This window comes from Uloborus diversus, chromosome 4, assembly GCF_026930045.1.
Source record: "Uloborus diversus isolate 005 chromosome 4, Udiv.v.3.1, whole genome shotgun sequence".
Taxonomy (NCBI): Eukaryota; Metazoa; Arthropoda; class Arachnida; order Araneae; family Uloboridae; genus Uloborus; species Uloborus diversus.
The window spans coordinates 78,848,525-78,864,946 of NC_072734.1; the positions used below are offsets into that span (position 1 = coordinate 78,848,525).

Consider the following 16,422-nt stretch of genomic DNA (forward strand, 5'->3'; position numbering starts at 1 on the left):
CATTCTAACAACAAGTAGCTTAAAACATTTTTTTCACCAAACGGTTCAAACACTTGATAGTTTATTGAATTTTTTTAACTTTTCAATTTACAGTGAAACCTGTGTAAGTTGATCACTAGTGGTACACTACTTATGTGGTCAACTTAAACAGGTGGTCAACTTACAGAGTTTGATTTATATGATAAGGGCTAATTCCGTGACTGAAAAAAGCGGTCAACTTAAGGTGGTCAACTTTACAGGTTTTACTGTACAAAGTTTGAACAGAACAACGTCTGTCGGGTCCTCTAGTATAATTTATATTTTCATAATCAGCATCGAAAAATCTACATGCACACCAAATTTGAATAAAATCGGAGATGGCGGTTATCTTTTTCGGAAAACCCTGGATGATTTTGTATGGAATGAATGACCCCTGCGCCTCAGTTTTACATTTTATTTAGTAACTTCTTTTGCTCGTAGATTTAATATTTAGCATTGATTTATGATAAATGTTACGACTAATCAAACGGTGTTTTCCCTAGTAGACTACTTTTGGGTTTTTTAATCTGCGTCAAAGACTAATGAAATTAATTCTGCTACCGGACCTTCAACTAAGAAAACTGGATTCGAAAAATCTGCATTTTTTTTTTTTAAATGTTTTTATAATATTGTTATTTTTGTGAAAAAAAAACACACAAAATTCAAAATTAAACTAAAAAATATAATCAAATGTAGTTAATAACACATAAATATGAAAAATGCTACATCAAAAATAAAACACCGAATCTTAGGGTCTGTATTTTAGTTTCGCCTATTTGCAGGGCTTATTCGTCTTCTAACAAGTCGGTGATCCCCTGGCCGGTTTTGTCACATTTTTCCCCGTGTTTGTGTCAGCGCACCAACAAAATCCGGTTCCTGCATGACACTGCACTTTCTCATATCTGCCGTCATCAGAACATTGCGGTATGTAGCCTCCTAATAAACCTGGAGAAAGAAAGGATCGAATTATAACCACAATCAGAGATTTTAACACAGGCAAAATTGATTTATTGCAACAGTGGTGGCCATCCTACGACTGATACATGTGGCCCGTTGTAACGTTCAATGTTACCAACTGAAAGCCATGTTCTGGAAACTTTCAAAACACCCAATCTATCAAGAATGATTGCTACAAATTCGAAGCCAAATGGTCGAAAATTGGTGACTGAAAGACTGATTGGAAACTCCGTATTGATAAGGAATAACAACAATTCTTGGCTTGGACAGATTCAATTACCAATTCTTGGATATTTTTCTTCCTTTTACATTCTTTTTTTATGTTACTCTTAAAAAAGTTATGATATATTTGAATACAACATGTGTTCTGATCCACGAGATTATCTCAATATATGATGCGACTCTCGGGTACAAAACACTGATTTACAGGGACAAAATCGATATGTATCCATAGTTGGGAAACAGGTGAGGGCGAATAACTGATCGTTTGGTGGTACATTGCACCAAATAATGATGCAGAAATGGTTAAAACATCTATTTTTGCACCATTGCTGCACGGACAGCACATCTGCACCAAAGAAGGTGAATCTGCATCAAAGGATAGTGATTTATTTTTGTAGTGACATTCAACATCTCAACAGTTGGTGCAGTAAACTATTTTTAGGCTGGTTCTGAAAAAGCACCCCCCCCCCCTTTACACGAGCAATTGCAGTTTGGTTTCCAACCAAACCAGTTGGTTTTTCAATCCACTGAAGGATGAAGGCCGCTCTGAAATGCTTCCACTCTGCCGTACTTTTTGCAGTTCTTCTCCGTTTCGCTACTAAAATCTTGACAACCTAATCTCTCCAATGACACTGTGTTCTCTTCATCGGTCTTTTTTTATAGTTCGGAAGCCAAAAGCCAAAGTAGAACTTTGGTGGTCTATCTATCATCGTTTCTTCTATCTAAGAAAATACCCAATTTTCCATTTTATAAAGAATATATGCAAAGGCTACAAACTTCAAACTATTAAGTATGTCTATGTTTACATTTAAATTTAAAAATGAATTTACAAATGTACCAAAATCAATAACACTACGTCATTGTTAATGCAAAAGTATTCATTTAGAACGAAAAGTAAATGCAAGAAAGAGAGAAAAAATGTGACTGTGGCGCGACTTCGTGAGGAACCTATTAAAGGAATTATAAATATGTATTTACGCTTGAAAAATCATAATTGTACAACAACGTAGTCATATCCAAAACTTTATCAACAACATGGTTGGAGTCCACCTCACGAACGAATGTGCTGCTTCGCTCTCGTGTCCCCAAATGTGATGACTCACATCGATTATCTGCTGGGAGCAAGAAGGTCTTTTCATTACGAAGGTCACGGTTGTGTCGTGAAAACAGCCATTAGGAGGCCCGGCATTAAAACTGGCTCTCGGCCCCATTACTGGTAGTGGCGGTCCTGGAAATCAGCGTCGATATTACTGACTAAAGTTACCTCTACTTTGAGTTAAGACCTAAAAGAAAACTTTACCTTGCTTCCTCGCGTTATAATTCTCCAAAACGCAGTCACAGGATTTGATGGTGGAGTTGGCTGGCGTAAGGGGTCTGCCGACTTTGTCCCAACAGGCACAAGCAAAGCGGTCTTCAAAGCACTGCATAGGCTCGTAGTCGCCATTTTTATCGCATGTAGGCACCAAACGTACTGGGTTGTTACTTTTCAGCTCTCGCTCCCTGTGCTCTTCACAGTCGCTCTTGCCTGTAATTCAGGAACAAATCAAAACTTCAAAGCTTGTGATGTATGAAAATAACAAAAGCTGTTTAAAGTAATAAAACTAGTACCTTGGGAGGTTTCTCCGGCAAGAACTACCACCTGCAAAAGAACTTTTCATTATTCATGGGTTTTTTTCTAAAGAAATATGAAGTACAAAAACAAAAGTGCCTGTCTAACTTCTTTTAGTGTTTAGTTATTAGAACTTGTGTGCAATCAATATTAGCAAGAGTATTATTTTAAGCTTTTTAAAATTAGCTGCAACTGTTTCTTTAAGTGCAACTACTAACCTTTTTTACAAGCTCTTTTAATGATTAGGGTGAACCTCCTTTTTTTATGTAACTTGGCTATGTCTTATAATTTTCATGATTAACATGTAGATTTTCAGTGGGCCAAGTTCTTGTATTCTGACTATTAGCATAGCCTAGGAGATTATCATTCACTCGAAATCTATTAGAGTTTCATCATGTCTGGACGAGGTGACTAGCCCCCGTTGCGAGTAGACGTGTCTAATGAACGCTCCGCCATGGACAATTCCAAGCTACACTACAAACGCGATGCTTCTCCTTGTGCCATCATTGAAACTGGGAATGAGGTGAAAAAGTCGTATCGCAGAGACAACATGAAAAGGAATGTCTTATCAAAAAATGATGCTGATCTTCAGTGGCGGCTCGTCACTATGGGCCGGGTGGGCCGGGCCCACCCGAGAAAATAGTACATAATTTGATTATTTAAAAATGTCTTTTGTGTTTCAGTTTTAAATAAAATCAGGGCATGAAACTGATTTTAAATTTCTAGCACTCTGCTAATCGCTAATATAAGAAAAAAAGTGTTCCTTTTCTATCAAATAGCGACAGCGCTTTAAGAATGATTCTTTAGGTCATTTTAACGGCGGTCCACAACTTAACCAATTGCGAGCATTTAATCAAAGTAACGAAAGGGGCAAGCGACATCACTCCGAACCGAACGATGCGTATGAGCCATGAGCCGGCTCCCTTCCTGCCCCCTCGAAAAATATCTTCATCCAATAGCAATAGTAGAAGCAATAGGAGAAATGTGTCTCATCTCGCGTCGCTTATACAAAGTTTCAGTGAGGCGATGGGCAGAATTTTCGAAGCCCACCCCACGGGGGGGGGGAGGAAAAGTTCTCTCATCGCTTTCTCTTTCTCTCTCTCTTGATTTAATCCATTTTTTCCTTTTCTTTAATCTTAAACGACTGTTACTAAGAGGTACTGGGATTTACAATATTTTGGGTTCCCACTCATTTCATTGCATGGGACGTCCATTTTAATGTGTTTATTTTTCTTTATGGAACTTAGAGCGCATTCTCGAAATTTCTGAATGGACATTTTATTTTCGAAAAGGCGTTTGCCATTTTTAAAGTTTCAGTTTGAATTTAGGTTCAGTTGGTTTTCAGTGTCGTGCTTATATAATAAGACTTTAAATTTTTGAATTAAAATCTGCACCTAAAATAATCTTCATTGGGTGAGATTTTTTCAATTTTCTTATTAGCTATGATATTTGGTTAAAGTAATAAGTCTTAATCGTGTTGGCCTTATTATCATGCCTTTTCTACGCTAGCGTATTCCTATTCTATTATTCTGTAATAATTTAGGTTTGCTAAGTTAGCAGACCTAAATTATTACACAATGAAAATTAAAAGTAATTTAAATTTCTTATAAAAAGAATATATTGGTAATTAAGTAAACTGTTTCTAGAAAAATTAGTTACCAGTTTCGTAATTTGATATATATGAGGCAAAGGTATGTAAGTGGCAAAATTAAAAATTTGCAGATAACCAGTCTCCTCTGTCTTAGGGCAAGAGATAGCACTAGTAGCCCTGGTAGGTGCTGCTCTACAGCATGATTTAGAAAAAAAAATCTATGAAAGCCTACGTAGGAAGTTAATCTTTAAACGCGTTTTACTCAAAACTTGAAAATGTCCACTTACATCCTTTTGCTTCTCACTACCTCATATAATAACGAAACATGTTAATGTGAAAGTTAATGCTGCTGCGTGATCCCAGTCACAATCTAATTTTTGCTATTCTGTATGGTAAAAAGGAGGGGGGCGGGTGTTCTTGTTGGTCTTCATTGCCTTATTATTTGGCACGCCCACCTTAGTTCTCTTCATTTTATCTGTTTTCCTTTTTCTTGTGAAAACTTTATACAATCGTCAGAGGCAACCCGATCTTTTGGGATGGGAGGAGAGTAGTTGAGTTCTCAATTTACAAAATGAAACTCCGAACTTTACCGAATGATATAAATAAAGCATGCACACATACTAAAACATAATTAGAAGATACATTAGCCTGAAAAGCTACATGAACTCTAAATTTGCCAAATAAAGAAACTTTTGGGAGGCCACAATGACCTCCATATCAGGGCGCCACTGATAACAGCGGGCCCTCCCGCCAAATTAAGCCACGAGCCGCCACTGCTGATCTTCGAGTCTCCAATTTGTCCCCAAGCGAAAAATACGTACACCTTCTGCCTGCGGCGGGCGCACATCCGATTACACTAATTAGTGCTGAATAAATGGTTTGTGTGTTGAATATGTTTCAGAAAAAAGTGAAAAATACTCACCAGCAACAAGTATAACAGCTTCCACATCTTGAAGGACATACCTTTGGGTTTCAATTTCTAAATTTAAAAAAAAAATGTTCATAAGATAACAAATTCCTTCTTAAAAAAAGTAAAATATTTCCTTTTTTTATTAATTTTTAATGTTCCTATTATGGTTTAGAAAAAAGATTCAAAATATTATTTCATTTTAAAAAAGAGAATAATAATGAGAGTGACATCGTTTTCTGTGTGAATCCATACAGCTGAATCCTAGAATATTGGTTACTTAATTTTTCAGTTATTTAATACAAGCATTTCATATACATTTCTCGATTAGAGCTTTAGCTTGAGGTAAAAAATTTTAGCACTATTGCACATAGGAAAGAATTTATTCCACATTTTGTCCAAGGAAGGGGCGATGGGGGCTACCGCTCCTCCTTTGAGGGAGCCTGCATAGGCAATTTTTTCGAATTAAAGTCCTAAAACTCAAGTGTGGGCTATTTTGAATGACGTTAACAAAAGGAATGTAACTGGAATCTCCTCCTGGAAACTTTCCGGAGTTGAAATTCCAATAAGGTATTTTAGTCGGATCTTTGGTGATGGTAGGAGAAAGAGTTTGGTGGCCTTCCGCCTGGACATTTTGCAAAATTGAAGTCGAAAAGACTCGATTGTAAACATGTCAGGTAGTGTTAAGGGGAGGAGTGAAATCAGTGACTTTACTCCGGTAATTGTTCGAAACTGAGGTTCCAAAATGCGCAATTTTAGACGACCTCCGATGATGTTTGGGTGAGGAGGTTTGGGGGGGGGGGGGGGTAAACGTGAACTTAGAATACCTCTTTCAACGGAAAAGGAATTAGTCTCGAGGACCTCCATCGGTAAATTTCTAATTTTGGTTGTTTTTGAATAAAATAATGTGCCCCCCCCCCATGTGTACATCAGATACTTTGTAGTAAGTAAAAATCAACCGCTCTTGAAAACATTCTAGATCTGTCCTTGATTTGGTCTATTTTTTTCGTTTGCAGCTTCAATAAAATGCCCACCATTTTCCGTAGAAATAAGGCTTCCGTAATCGGCTGCGTCATAGAAAACGTAGTGACTGAAAATTAATTTTTTTTTCTCTTGGAAAATCATATTTACGGATCTATTTTACATGTCATTTTATCACAACGATGGAAAGTGCGAAAACAATTGTTGTGAATTTAGCATGTCTTCTGTTTCAAAACATTTTCCACAACGAAAGTTGATTCAGGTGATTGGGATATGCCAATGTCATTCCGTCATTACCAATGCACAAACGCAAGCTAGCGACACTGTCCAAGGCAATGGATTGTAAAGTCTGGAGCAAGTGGTTGCGGATAGTCGGCTTAATATGTCCTTCATAAATATGTATTCAAAACTGTCATTCATTCATGCCGGTGCAATGAGCATCATCATTTTACAGATTCAAATCGTGTTCCTCTCTGTGCAGGAAGACAATACTTCAAGCATTTTGGGCCCGATTCGTATGAATTCTACTCTCAGAATATGCATTTGAAAATATATTTATGAAGTACATAAATTTTATTAGAAGGTTTCATACTCACAATTATGAAGAGAGATATTTTCAAATTTATACTTCCTGGAAAATGCATTCGAATTTCGATGAGAAATTTAATATCCTTATATGCGCAGAGTTCAAAGTTAAACATTTTTATCAAATGTTTGAAACTACACTGGCGATGGAACAGATCCTACCCAGTCCTCTGCGAAAAGTTAAGTTGATGAGACATCAGAAAGGTCAGTCGAAGTCAGTTTAAGACATTTAATATATGAAAGATTGTAAGAACAATGAAGCAATCCCAGTATCGATAAAACAATTCGATAGGTTTGACTACAATGCAAAAACTACATTTTACTGCCATGTTTGCCATTGACTCGTACTCGTCTCATACACAAGAATTTTTACTTTAAGTTATCTAAGTAAAACATACCTTGTTGACATGTGCCTCATGTTCACATGGAAACAAAGTAATGCTGTGATTAGGATCTGCGTAGCCTTCACAATACCACCAGGTTAGGTTTGCTCCAACTATAAGTATTTTTATCGTTATGCCAATAATGGATGATCAGGGCAACGGTAACGGGCTAAGTCAGCGTTTCCCAACCCATGGGCCGCGGCCCGCAAGTGTGCAGCGAACAGCGTGTTACTGGGCCATGGACACTGGTCGAAATCTAACCAAGATAATACTTGTGGTCTTAATTTTCGTTTTTTGCGAAGATTACTTAGAAGATTTTATTAGATAAACTGTCACTCAAAAACTCTTCCTGACAAATCGCCAATAAGGAACTTAAAGATTGAGATTTCTTAAATTTATAAGGAACTTTCCCCTATAGTTGAAGATGAAATTTAATGAATATGAAACTTCTTTAGTGAAAATTGCCAAAGAAACTAGTATTAGATTCCATCTTCAATTAAAAATGCTCCTCCTTTGCTAAACTCTGGCATGACTAACTAGTGAATTGAGACACTTGAGTGGTTTTTCGACAACCTACCTATTTGAATGAGACTAATTCATTGCAATAATTTTAAAAAAATAATATAGAAATGCATTGATGTTTGCGAATTATTTAAGACTGAAACTGGATAGTTTTAGTTAGTGGTATCAACTCCCTCGTAGAGAAAAGACAACGCTAAAAATCCCATGGAGCTTAAACTTTGCTGACATGTTTTTGAGTTTCCTTGCCAACCTTGATGCCAGCTAAGTGAATGGAATAAAGTTATTTTCTTCCTTAAAAATTACTTTGAAAATTGTTCTTGTACAGTATAAGACAGAGGTGCAACATAAAGGGAAAGGGGGATGAAAACCTCTAGAACTCATGTTTTTAACGCACTTTAAGTCCTAGTACGGTATATTACTTACACTTAAGAACTGTTATGAACAGGCGCTCCCCCCCCCTCCCAAGAAAGTAAATTTTGGCTGTGCAAGTAATGTATAGCAGTTAGTGGGCCTCAATCATATTTACTACAAAATTGGTGGGCCGCACAACCAAAAAGGTTGGGAACCGCTGGACTAAGTAAGGAGTTATAGGATTGCATCACAAGCAACTTGTATGCTGTGAAATGTAAATTAGTTTGGGAAAACGTTTATTTAAATGGTTAAAATTAAATTAGCACACAAATGAATCTCTGAGAGGAACATAGATAAATTTTTAGTGCCAATTGCTTAAAGTTCAAGGTGTGTTTATGGGGGGTTTTTTTTGGTATGAAGCATTTTTATGAAAAAAATAAGGTGAAGTTTCATGAGATGCTAATTTTTTACTATTTCTGAAACACGTTTACACTAAAAAGAATGAAATAATATAATTTTCAAAAAAAGAAAAAAGAACTAACTTTAAAATTGCTCTAAAAAGTGAAAAATAATTTTATTCTTTGAACGCCATCGATAACACTCTTAAACATAATTTTTGAAGTTGGCGCAAAAATGTTAAATAAAATCATTCACAGTCATAACTCAACAACTATACATTTAACCAGGCCCAGTTCCTTCAATATCACATGCATTATGCATTGATGACAGCATATTCGAGTAACAATATAAATGTTTCATTCCTAACTTTGGATGATTTACTGAAAAAAATATGAACGAAGCAAGGTTACACTTGATTTTACTTTTTGTTTTTGCGCCAACTTCAAATTATGTTTAAAAGTATTATCGATGGTGTTTAAAGAATAAAATTATTTTTTCACTTTTTAGAGCAATTTTGAAGTCGGTTCTTTTTTTTTTTTTTTTTTTCAAAATTATTTTATTTTTCAAACTTGAAGGAAATGAATGAACTCTATGTGTGTTTCTCGCGGACTTTCAAATGGGACCTGAATCAAAGAAATCGGATAATTATTTCGGGTAGCAAAGAGCCACTTAATGCCATTTTCGGGTCTTAAAATTAAATTCGAACTGTTCGGTTCTTTTTTGGCGTTCGAAAACCCCCTACGTTCCTTCTCTAGTACCTCCCTGCCAAATTTGTTCGAGATCCGACGTAAACTGTGGATTTGTAAAGGGAACTTACATATATACACACATATAAATGTACGCATATATATATTCTTCGTTTTTAAATCCCAAATATTTGTCATTTAAAAAGTTAACTTAATACAAATCGATAGTTTCACCAAATTCTAGTATTCTGCCAATACGCTAGTTATCGTCATAAGAAACTCCGTAGTACTTTTCAACGACATATGATTGTTCAAGGTATACTGATTTATCGCACAAATAGTGTTGAAATTGATTTAAAATATGAAATTGGAAGAAAAAAAATGTTTAAACATTTCTGAAGAATGCATTTTGATTCCAGATATCACCGCAAATATTCAAATTTCTGAATCATCATTCATGCATTTTCTGTAATATGCTACAGCGGCGTTTATTGTCACTGTATCATATAACATCTTCAAATGTTTTCCAACGAGCTGCCATTATTTCATTTTAATAATTATTGGAGATATTTTCTAAAATATATAAACGTTCGCCTTTAAGATTATCTTTCTATTTTCTTAATGCTTTAAATTGGATTCTTCTGTTGAATGCATATTCAACATTTTGCTTTACCCACCCTTCTTTTTAAAAAATAATAATTCTTCTTTAAATTGGAAGTATATATTTCTTTTAAAGGAAGACCTTTAAAAAAGCCTTTTTTAAGTAGAAAGAAGGTACAGTCAGTGCCGTATTTACGTATGGGCTTACTGGGCTATAGCCCAGGACGGCATGATTGAGGGGGCGGCACTTTTTTCCCATATCAAAATAAATAAAAACCTTTTTTTAGTTATCAGACTATCTTTCATGGGATGATTTATTAATAAAAGGCTGGATCATCACTTTTCTGGCATCAACGCCCCTTGTCCTAATCAACACTCAATACCTCAATACAAGAGTTGTTATTTAGAATGTCATTAAAACCAAGCGATCACACATGTCATGCTGTATTTGCATTATAAAGATCCATAATACCGTTAGTAAGCAGTTTTATTACTATTTCCGCTTGTAGGACAGAGCTTTTTTTTTTTTTTTTTTGAAGAGTTAGTCAGGGAACTTCCTATTTCACGTATCTCCTTCTCTCGCATGCTCGATCGATCGCCTGATCTGTCACTCACACATCGAACAGGTCCACAGTTACAGATCTCCGTAGTCTGCTCAGTCTTCAACCGAAGACAAAATATTCAACCGTTAAAGTAATACCAAAAGAAAAAAGGAAAAAGAAAAGCATCAAGCGAATGAGTTTTTAAATTAGATACAAAAGCATCGATGTTTCCAAAGATCGAACTTTTTTATGTATATTCCTGCATAATAAACTCCAAAAAGTATTTTAATGCTAGAACTAAATTCAAAGTTATTACTTAATTAATTGAAATGATTTTCGCACTGTCAAAAGGATAAGCCTATAAGAATAATGATAATTTATTATTAACATTCCAAATTAAGTAATGCAAAGGAATAAATAACGTATTCATTTAAAGCACTGAAACAACAATACAAATTAACTGGAATAATTACGTAACATCTTTTAAATTCCCACAAGAATAATATGAACACTGAATGTTAATAATTATTAGAAATCAGTTAGAGAAACTTGTAAAATACTTTTAAGTTAATAACACCCAATATAAATCTACTTCTATTGAAAACAAAGAGAAAACTTCTAACGAGATAGATATCGAAATAACTAATTAATGATGATGTTTTCTCATAACTGTAAAGTAAACATCTATACATTTTTAAGGATATTTTAGGTTGAAATATGAAACATCAACATCAAGAAAAACATCTAAAGCAAAACATCGATGTTAGAAGAAACATCAACCCTCTATAACATCGATAGGTAAAAACATCGGTGTTTTAAGAGACACGTCGATGGTTCGAAAACTGTCGACATCGATGTCACACCGCTAGCGCAACCACTGCATCTGTTGAACAAGAACAGATTGTTTTATTATTATTATTTAGGTAGTTTAGTTTATTTTGAACTGTGCAAATTGTTAATAAGGTCTCAATTTTTTTTAAAAAAATTCAAATCTTTAAATATGTTTTCGAAATTTTTAAAGTTATTTTTGAAACAAACGTGTGTTATTCTTTTCAAAAACCGCTTTTGCAAAAATTGTTTTTAATTTCTTAGAAAAAAAATTGATTTATCATAATGTAAGAATAATTTTTTAAAGGTGTGAAAGATGAGATTTACTAACTACCAATTTTTACCAATTAGTTGGTTGTCAACAACCAAACAGTTTTATATTTACATATTAACTGCACATATAATTGCCGGTTTCGCATTTCAAATCAATTTTAAACAGTAATTTGCTAACTGTATAACAGTATATTATTATTATTACATTACATTTAGCAATATCTGAAATTTTAGAAACTTCCTTTAGTTTTAAATTTTGACATTCTTATGAAGTGTTAGGGAATAAAATAAATTAATTGAGTTTAAATATCAGTAATTTAAAAAGTAAATTAAGTGTAATGAAGTGCTTCAAGACGGTAATTTTTATTATTTGGAATTAGCAATTATAATTTTGTTAACTTAAAGTTGATTATTAGTGCATTTAAAATTTGATTTCAACCAGATTTCATTGTAAAAAATGATTTAAATTTTAAAAAGCTGATTTGAGTATTTAAAAACAAAATCGGGATTTTTTTTTTCCAACTGTAATTTAAAACCCTTAGAGGGCGGCCTGTTTCAAAAGCCCAACGCGGTTCACATTCAAATACGCCTCTGGGTACAGTGTTACATTGCTAAAGGTACTTTTCACCCTAAATATTTTTAATCATTGCAGAATATCTACTTATTCAAAATAGTTAATGAAAATATACAATAAATTAAAAACGTTTTAAATAATAGCAGTCTTTTAAAAATATTACGTTATCGAAAACGTTACGTTAGTCACACCTCAAATGTTACGTTTGTCACACTAATTGTTTTTATATCTACTGTACCTAAAATAATATTTTGCACTTTTTAAGTATATATGATACAGATGTAAGAAAATAAAAAGAGTTGACTGGTACAAATATCCGGTTTAGTTTTAAACAGAAAACAGTACATTTTCGTGACTAACGCAACGAAATATTTTCAGTGAAATAACCAAACTAATTAAAATACTTTTGATATGCGTAAAAAGAACAGTCAATTTTATTGGGCCAACACCTAATCTTTTACAATAAACATAGTTCTTTTAAAAATTGAAAAAATATTTACATTACGCAAGAAAACTTAGACGCATGTTTTTTGCGTATGCTAAGCCTTTTCTACAACTTTGCACGTTTAGAACCAGAAGAAAAACATCGAATGAAATTTTTGCAAATTGTTACTGGATTTATGTACTAGAAAGTATGCTGAAGGAAATGATAGATCACAATTAGGGCTTTGTGAAAAAAAAAACTGAGGCTGAGGTTGACATTTCTATGGAATGACCCTTTACATTAAAATTAGAAGAAACAGTTTTAGATTAGTGTCATTCCTTTGCAATTTAGGAAAAAAGCTTTCCCTATTCAAAGAACTTTTCCAATTCTGAAAAAAAAAAAAAAAAAAAAAAAAAACTTGTTACGAAGGATATTTTGAACACATATTCATTAAGCAATTAACGGATTAAATTGCCTTACATATACAATAGCGGATTTTAACATTTACGGGCTCGTCGCAGTTCATTTTTGGGGGCCCTTCGTCTGTTATTTTAAAACAAACATGTTCGAAAAACATATTATTAACTATTATTGTCTCTACTATTCTCCATTTACGAAGACATAATGTAGCAGTCGTATACAAGGCCTTCATTTTCATGGGAGCTCACGTGAGCTGAGCTCCTGAACCTCTTTTCTATTTCATGAAAATGTTAATATTTCATACGAATTTCGAACTATTTGCGTGTGAAAATAAGTTCTAAGGAATAGAGGGCTTATTCACTTCTGTTGTTAGAAATTAGTCCCTGGCCGTATAAAAAGACTTAGAACTAATTAGCTTGCAAAAGTCTCGTTCTTCGTCATATAGCTGAAGACAATAATTTTAACTGTGCTTTGTCAAAAGGCACTAAAAAGATATCTTACTTTCTATTATTAACAATTAAAGTTGTGATAAATTATTCATTTGAAACTACTTGCTGCATTTTTTTTATAAGGCGCTGATTTACAGCGTGGATTGTCGGGCGAAAACTGATGCAAAATGAAAACCTCATTTTACGCGACTTTATTTTACACGGATTTGATTATACACGATTTAAAATTTTACACTTTCATTTTATTTTTGATTTTTGATTTTACGCGAATGCGGCATTGCAAACAAATAAAATTTTCTTCTTTCAAAATCCAGACTCATGAGATTGTAGATCACACGTACTGTCTAACCACGGATTGTAGGAAAAGGCAAACATCCGGTTTACAGGCGGAAATGGACACATCTATTAGTTTTTAGGAACGTCAGCTTTTGCAGATGTATGTTAGCCTCTAAATTAAGCAGAGTCTCATTCAAATGAGCGGACTACGCGCATCAAAACTTTACTTGTCCCCCTCATTCAGATAGACTCGTCTTAACTGGACGTTTGCCAATTCCATACATGGTTGAACAGTAATAAACTACATTTTGGCGTACTAATAAGCGAGCTCGAGCTACTAAAGGCATTTTTTGCTGTTGGATCCAGAGCTCTTTCCAGAAGTAAAGTTATTAAACTCACACAATTAATTCACTGGAAGAACAGCTTTTAGAAGTGGCAAATGAGACGGAAACCCTTTTTGTTTTTCATCTATGGAACCTAACCCCTATTTTAACACTACTATTTAGTCTTAATTTACTTGGTTTTGGTTTACGCGGCATTTCCATGCAACATAACTCCCGCGTGAAAAGAAGATCTACCGTATTACTGATTGATTACAGAACTGATTATCTTAACCAAGTGAGACAATTTGTTCCAAGCAACATTTTTAAGTCCACTTAGGAGCACTTCGCATTTGCGACATAAGCGATACAGTAAGTCCTCCACTGTTCATAAAAATTTAGTTTTGTATTTAACACGTTTCTGATGCATATAGAACGATTTTTGAAATTTATAGTTCATACACTTATCATTATAAATGTAACACATAAAAATAAAGATAAACTACATGAAATACACCGCCAGCTCAGTCATTTCCAGCCGAGGACTGCAGTTTCGTGCTTATTAGCACTCATCAGCCCGGCATAGGAAAGTGACTGAGCTGGACACATTCACTTTCCTATGCCGGGCTGATGAGTGCTAATAAGCACGAAACTGCAGTCCTCGACTGGAAATGACTGAGCTGGGGGTGTATTTCATGTATTTCTGTCTTAGCCCTGGCTAATGGGCGGTAATTTACTGAATAAAGATAAACTGTCCAAGTTTTTTTTTTTTTATCGTACGTAAACTACTTAAACGTCCATGTTCCACACTAGCGCAGCCAGAAATTTCTTCTGGAAGTGTTTTGGTCACAACAGTTCTTACACATGTATTAACTACTGTATTAGGATTAGCAAGAGTGTTAAAACCAAGATTTCTGGGGAGTCAGTGACGTTCCGCAACGCTGTATTGACCGTGCTGGTGATGGGGATTTACCCTTTATGCGTTTGCCAGCCAGATCCCCAAACCTATCCCCATGTGATTTTTTTTTTTTAATGGGGTTTCGTCAAACAGTGTTTGTACGCCACCATTGCCTACAACATGCAAGAACTGAAATATCGCATATTTGTAGCATTACGAAGAATTCGTGAGTGAAAAGAAACTTGGATAGTTCATTTTTATTTTTATGTATTATTTATAGTGCTAAGTGTAAAAGTTTATCAAATATTTTTTTTAACCGAGATATTCTTTTACACTGACCCTGTATTTAATCAGATTATTTTTGAGGAAAAAAAATCGTCACACTTACCGAATAGCTTGGAAAGCTTGCTTTGATTTATAAAATAGACAAAAATCTTTTATGCAGTGCCCAGTGAGGAAAGATTAAGCAGTGTCTGCTCGGTTGTTTTCCCGTTTCGCGGTATCCCATTTACAATTCATGTTTTTTATTTTCGTCTGCGACTGCGCAGAGAGATATTATCACGTCATGATTCGTATCTCATGCATATTCCCAAGATAAGAAATTTTCATTGTAGTACTTATTGATTTTCTTGCTTAGTTTACTTGGTTTTTACAGAGTTTCTTCTGAGATTACAGTCTCTTCTTTACTTATTTAAGATAGTCTGTAATCAAGTAATAGTTCTATTTATATTTTTTCACATTTTTAGATGTTATGTTTAGATGCGACTGATGCTGTGCTGAAGTGTCTTGAAATTTTAGAAAATAGTAACATTAGTTAGTTTATCGTTCTCGTAATCATAGCAAGGTTGAATCATAAAGATATGAACAGGAAAAGAATTTTTAATGACAAGAAATAAAATTTTATCCTCTGAAATCATAGTGCAGGATATAGTTAATAAAACTCCAGCAGAAAACATTTTTATCTACGATAGAGGAGATGTTTTATTACCTACTGATTTCGTCTTCTAATATAATTTTAAACCAATGGCGGCTCGTGGAAGAGACAGAGGGGGCCCGGGCCCCCTCACTTTTTTCAGACAATAATTTATATTTTTTTATTTATTTTATTTATTTATTTATTTATTTTATTTATTTATTTATTTTTTTATTTTTTTGTGCGTACGTGCTTGAAATTAAAAAAAAAAAAAATTGTACCGTATTTTCTTGCTTATAACCCGTGGATTATCTGTTAAAAAATGATGATGAATGTTAATGAGGTGTGGATTAAATACGCTGCCGTGGATTATCTCGCCCCCCCCCCCTCAACACCAACACATTGAACCTCAATATTTACAGCAGGATTCGCCGAGACCGTTACCTATATGTAAAATAAACAACATACAGTAAAGGAAGACGCCCTTTCTTGACTTTTCTTTTAAAAAGAAATCTTTGAATTAAAATTTTTTTTGTCTACAATTGCGTTTTTGAAACTGCTATTTCAAAAATTTGAAAGGGGGAGGAGGAATTGATTTCTATTTATTTTCCAAAAAAAAAAACGATCTGGGAGATCTTTTACCCTCCTAACGTGAATAAATATGGCCCATAAACCGCTGTTTAAGGCTTCGATT

The 16,422-nt window shown here is 34.2% G+C and overlaps 1 protein-coding gene across 1 annotated transcript; it reads right to left on the minus strand.

Moving 5' to 3' along the window:
* Nucleotides 1-699: 699 nt before the first annotated feature.
* Nucleotides 700-15,314, minus strand: LOC129221255 (U24-ctenitoxin-Pn1a-like). Its single transcript, XM_054855710.1, has 5 exons — nucleotides 15,204-15,314; nucleotides 5,320-5,376; nucleotides 2,806-2,836; nucleotides 2,498-2,722; nucleotides 700-963 (listed from the first exon to the last, which is right to left on the minus strand). Exons 2-5 carry the CDS (start codon nucleotides 5,356-5,358, stop codon nucleotides 815-817), a joined length of 444 nt encoding a protein of 147 aa, XP_054711685.1. The 5' UTR covers nucleotides 5,359-5,376; nucleotides 15,204-15,314; the 3' UTR covers nucleotides 700-814.
* Between the last annotated feature and the right edge of the window lie 1,108 nt (nucleotides 15,315-16,422).